This window comes from Babylonia areolata, chromosome 19 (genome assembly GCF_041734735.1).
Source record: "Babylonia areolata isolate BAREFJ2019XMU chromosome 19, ASM4173473v1, whole genome shotgun sequence".
NCBI lineage: Eukaryota > Metazoa > Mollusca > Gastropoda > Neogastropoda > Buccinidae > Babylonia > Babylonia areolata.
In genome coordinates this window covers 21970764-21975763 of record NC_134894.1, presented here as the reverse complement: position 1 = coordinate 21975763, position 5000 = coordinate 21970764, and the positions used below count along the sequence as shown (strand labels likewise).

At 45.9% G+C, this 5000-nt stretch overlaps 1 protein-coding gene across 1 annotated transcript in view; it reads right to left on the bottom strand.

Moving 5' to 3' along the window:
• Window positions 1-5000, bottom strand: part of LOC143293536 (uncharacterized) — a 51081-nt gene that overhangs the window by 1227 nt on the left and 44854 nt on the right. Inside the window, exons 3-5 of the mRNA XM_076604456.1 lie at window positions 4464-4751; window positions 2806-2975; window positions 1-1987 (exon numbers count right to left, since the gene is read on the bottom strand). The exon at window positions 1-1987 is cut by the window's left edge and continues 1227 nt beyond it. Coding sequence (XP_076460571.1) covers window positions 1664-1987; window positions 2806-2975; window positions 4464-4751 — 782 coding nt within the window. The 3' untranslated portion in view covers window positions 1-1663. The remainder of the gene's footprint in view (window positions 1988-2805; window positions 2976-4463; window positions 4752-5000) is intronic.

The following is a 5000-nucleotide window of genomic DNA, read 5'->3' as shown; positions in this document are numbered from 1 at the left end:
CTAGGGGGGGGGGGGGGGGGGAAGCAGATGCTCGTCCACCTGAATTCTCGTCCCAGACCTCAACGCTGCAAGTCTGGCTTTGAGTCTGACTGGCGGTAAAGAGGAGAGAAAAACAAACAAACAAAAAACAACAACAAAAAAACACAACAAAAAACAACAAAAATCCACTCGCCACTTTTCTCTCACTCCTTGTCTGTCACAGCTTTCGCTATCTTTGTGAAGAATTGTCGATGTGATGATCCACTGACTCCTAACATTGGACAGAACTCTTGGGCAGAGACCATGATTCCATGACTACCAGGGGGAAGGATCAGTTTCAATTTCAGTTTCAAGGGGGTGACAAAGCGTGCAGTCTCATCCATATACCCATGCCCAACACCACATCGCGAAAGGAACAGGAAAGCGTCCTTGTGGTAAAGGCTGTAAGATCACACACATCGGAGGGGACCTTTGAATGGACAGCAAACTGCGAAAGTATATCGTGTGCGATCTTTTAGTGTCAGTTTTTTTTTTGACAGAGCGTTTTTGTTTATCGACACACACACAAAATTATTTCCCCATTCTTTCTCGTTCAGTATGTCCACCCTCCTTTCACTTCCCTACATCTCCCTCGAGGACATACAAACACGTTTGTTGTTGTGCGTCATCAGCTGCACGTGCGTGTCACGTGCCCCACGACCCGGATGATGTTGTCAGTGAATCGACACCCAAAGCGGAACAGTGTTACACGTGTCGGGGACTGAAGCACGAAGAGCAACGTAACCAGAGCGGCTGTCGTTAGCGGTACAGCGCTGTTGTTCATTTCTCCACATGTAAGGCCCCTTTCTCGCTCGGTGTTCGTCCGGATGGGAGTTACTAGTGCCTGTCATTACTGAATGTGTCATTACTGGGTGTGTCAGTTTCAGTTTAGAAGAAGTGTCAAAGCGCGCGGACTGGTCCATATACTGTAAAAAAACAACAACAACAACACACACACACCAAAAAACAAAAAAAACAAACCAACAACCAATCAACAGAACGGGTGTCTGACCTCGCATTAACCCCTGTGGGCCTCACACTTCCTACCCGCCTCTTCTTATCGGACTGTAGTCATGATACTACACTGTGTGACCAGTGTCCGGGTGTCACCAGACGCGTCGTAAGCAAGATGGAAGATAAAAGTCACAAGGTCCACAATACATGTTCACAGTCTTCAGCACTTGCAGGTCACTGTGCAGGACACAGAGCTCCTCCTTCCTAACCAAGGCGGCAGGATTCTGTATACAGTCAGGCGGTGTTACCAGGAACAATCCGGATGATAAAAGTCCGAAGATCCGATCCACAACACGTGCACCCAGTCTTCAGCGCTTCCAAGACTACTACAAATCAGGGCATTATACAGAGCTCCTGTTCAAGCATGGCTGTCAAATTGCAGTGCAGTCAGGGCTTTACCATGAGGCACTGTCAACAAGCTGGATAAAAAAAATAATAATAATAAAGTCAGCAGGACACGACCCATGCACCCAGTCTTTAATACTGCCAGGTCACCCCCCCCTCCTCCCCCCCCCCACACACACAAATTTCTTTGTCATGGAGGCAGGGGGTTGCAAGATCTATGGCAGCTGCAGGTCCAAGCCCAAGTCCAAGCCAAAGCCTGAGCCCAAGTCGTCGTCTCGTCGTTTCGTTACCAGGCGCAGATGCTCTGGGTGTGGAGGTGGGGCTGGCCCGGGTAGTTCCCTTGCTGCAGCTGGTTGACAGGCGCCATGGGGTGGCTCCCCACACCATTGTAGGCCGCTGCCTGGGCCGCCGTGTAGTTGGAGAAGGGGTTGACGTTGTAGGGGGCGGAGGTGTAGGGGGAGGGGGGCATGGACTGCCCCAGGCAGGGCCGGCCGTCCTTGACCAGCACGGGCACGGCCACCCTGCGGGGAGGCATGGCGCTCAGCTCCAGGTTCTTGTCCTGCCGCTGCCGCTTGCACTTGTAGCGGCGGTTCTGGAACCAGATCTTCACCTGCACGTGCAAAACACCACAACATCACATCGCTGCTGCTGGCACCAGCTGTTTTATCATTATTACTTTTCATGTGTTTATCTATTGTACTTTTCTCGAAAATGACTCCGTCCGCACGCTTTGAAAACACATCACTGAAACAGAAACTGAAACATCACGGGGTCAATACTTCCCCGAAGGCGGAAAGACTAGGCAACAAGATGCAACAAAAATAAACAAACAAACAAACAGATAAATGAAAAACATAAATGAATAAATAAATAAATGGATGATGGTAATTCCCCAAGGTTCCTAGCAATCTAAGGGATAAAGAAAAGATGACAATGTGTAAGTAAGATCATATTTTTGTCCTGTTTATCATTACCATTAACTGTGGTGATTGTAACTTGTTCTAAATAAAACAAAGAATACTGTTCTGTCTTTTCTTTTCTTTTTTCAAACATGTATTTTAAATTCAGACAAACATTTACAGTTACACACACAATTCGTACATTGTGACGTTACAACATTACACTGCTCTGAATATTTTTCATTCATCAAACGTTTACAAGTACGAATATAATTTGTACAATGTGAAGTTACAACATTACACTGTTCTGAATATTTTTCATTCAGAAAAACGTTTACAGTTACAAATTATACAATTTGTACGTTGAAAAGCCGCCACTACACACTGCTCAGAGTATTAATCACTGCGCATCAATATCTTACAGACAGGAAAATAAATATCCAGTCATATATAATAATATGTTGTTGTCAAAAAAGAAGAAAAAAAAGACAATGACAAGATGGACCACAGGGGTCTCCCATGGACCTACCTGTGTCGGGGTCAGCTTCAGCATGGAGGCCATCTGTTCCCGCTCGGGGGCCGACAGGTAGCGCTGCTGCTTGAAGCGTCGCTCCAGCTCGTAGACCTGGGCCTGGGAGAACAACACTCGAGGCTTCCGCTTCTGCCTCTGCTTCAGCAGCTGTCCGCCCTCCCCGCCCGCTGCAACACACACACACACACACACACGATTGGTTTGAATACATTTTGATCGTTCAACAGTACACATGATTTAAAATACAAACAAAGGTGACAGCTAGCTTATGGCTCACATTGTGCTCACTCACAAGACTCTAGTTTCAAGTCAGGAGGAAGGTGGCGGAATAATTAGTAAGACATTTATCCACCCAACAAAGGCCAAATGGCATCAACAAGCTTAAAGCTTATACTGTGCCCCCCCCCCCCCCCCCCGCCCCCCCATGTTTATTTGGCTAACTATCATCATTAATGTACGCGTGCATGTCTGTCATATTGTAAAAAATTAATAGAATTGTTTTAAAAAAAAAAAAAAAAAACAAATTCAAGACTGCATTCACTTGTGGCCCCTGTTGGGGCAGGGAAGATTTCAGAAAACAACATAATCAAAAACGCAACTAGATTTATCATCAAGGATTTCTCTTTTCAATATTTTGAACAACAAATGCCGTTTTTCACCTCGTTTCAATGTAAACAAGTGTAAACCAGTGTTCATGAAAGAAACTCATCGGACTGCGTTTATGTCATGAGGAAATCGGTTGCAGGAAGACCAGTTTCGGTTATGATGTGATTTTATAATTATTTCAGTTCTTGCCGCACTTTGTTTAAAAGGTCCTTGACCTAAATGTCCCTCTTGAAGGTTTGAAGAACAACGCTACCGTTTTGTTTAAGTAAGTTCAAGTTAGATTTGTCCGAATTCAGGGGTATTTTGGTTGCTTTTTTTTTTCTTTCGTTTTGTCAGCAGATCAGTCAGAGTTTCCCCACAACCCACCCCTCACCCAAAATGAAAGACTGACACCATTTTACTATTTCTTTTACTATTCCAATATCGGGTTATTTCATTTTTTTTAAAGTGTTGGTGACATCTGTAGATGGACACTAAAGAACATTGTTGATCTATTAATGGCTACAGACATGTACGCACTAAATAATTACATTTGCAATGTTTAATTAGTATGATTATCTTTCGGAAGCCGTCATTATGAATAAAGTTTTAATCCTGTTTTAGCACAGTATAAGATCTCAGCTTGCTGCTGCTATGTAGTAGTAGTAATAGTAGTAGTAATAGCAGCAGCAGCAGCAGCAGCAGTAGCAGCAGTAGGAAGAGGTGGAGAGGCAGCAGCAGCAGCAGGAAGAGAAGCAGGAGGAGAATGAGGAAGTGGAGGAGGAGAAGGAAGGAGGAGGAGGAGGAGGAGAAGAAGACGGTTCAGGATGTTTGTCATCATTCTGTATTTGGACATCTCTTCGGTCTATATTACTGTTGTTCAACACACACACACACACACACACACACACACACACACACACACACGCACGCTCGCACGCACGCACACACACACACACACACACACACACACACACACACACATTAAAGAAGGAGGAGGAGGAGAAGAAAAAGACGCTGATGATGATGATGATGATGAAGAGGAGGAGGACGAGGACGAGGATACTGACCACTGTTGTTGGAGGCTGAACTGGTGGTGGAGGTGTCGGAACTACAGGACGGCGTCTTGCTCTTCTCTCCACCAGGGGCCACTCGTGTCGCCCCGGCTTCCGTTTTGATGAGGGTGGGGAGGGTGGGAGTGGACTGCGCCGTTTTCTGGTGGTGATGGTGCTGCTGCTGCTGCTGTTGTGAGGGAATGGAGGTCGGGGGAGGGTGGGAGGGGGCCGAGTGGGGGTGGTGGGGCCCCGCTTGCTGCTGGTGGGGATCAGAGAGATGGGGGAGGCAGGCGGGTTTGGAATCTGCACAGAATAAATACACACAGAGGTCTGGATCACGTCATTGCCGAGTGTCGAGAAAATTAAGCTACTACTTTGCTTGTGCTGAGTACAACACAGGCGGAAATGTTGACATAAGGAAATAAGGCTTTTTGGTGTAAATCAGAAACACGAAAATGATTACAAAATTGACGATCCTATAACAATTACGACCATACATGCAGTTATTTTCTCACTTCATCCTCGAGATGACATGATTTGTTATAAACAGCA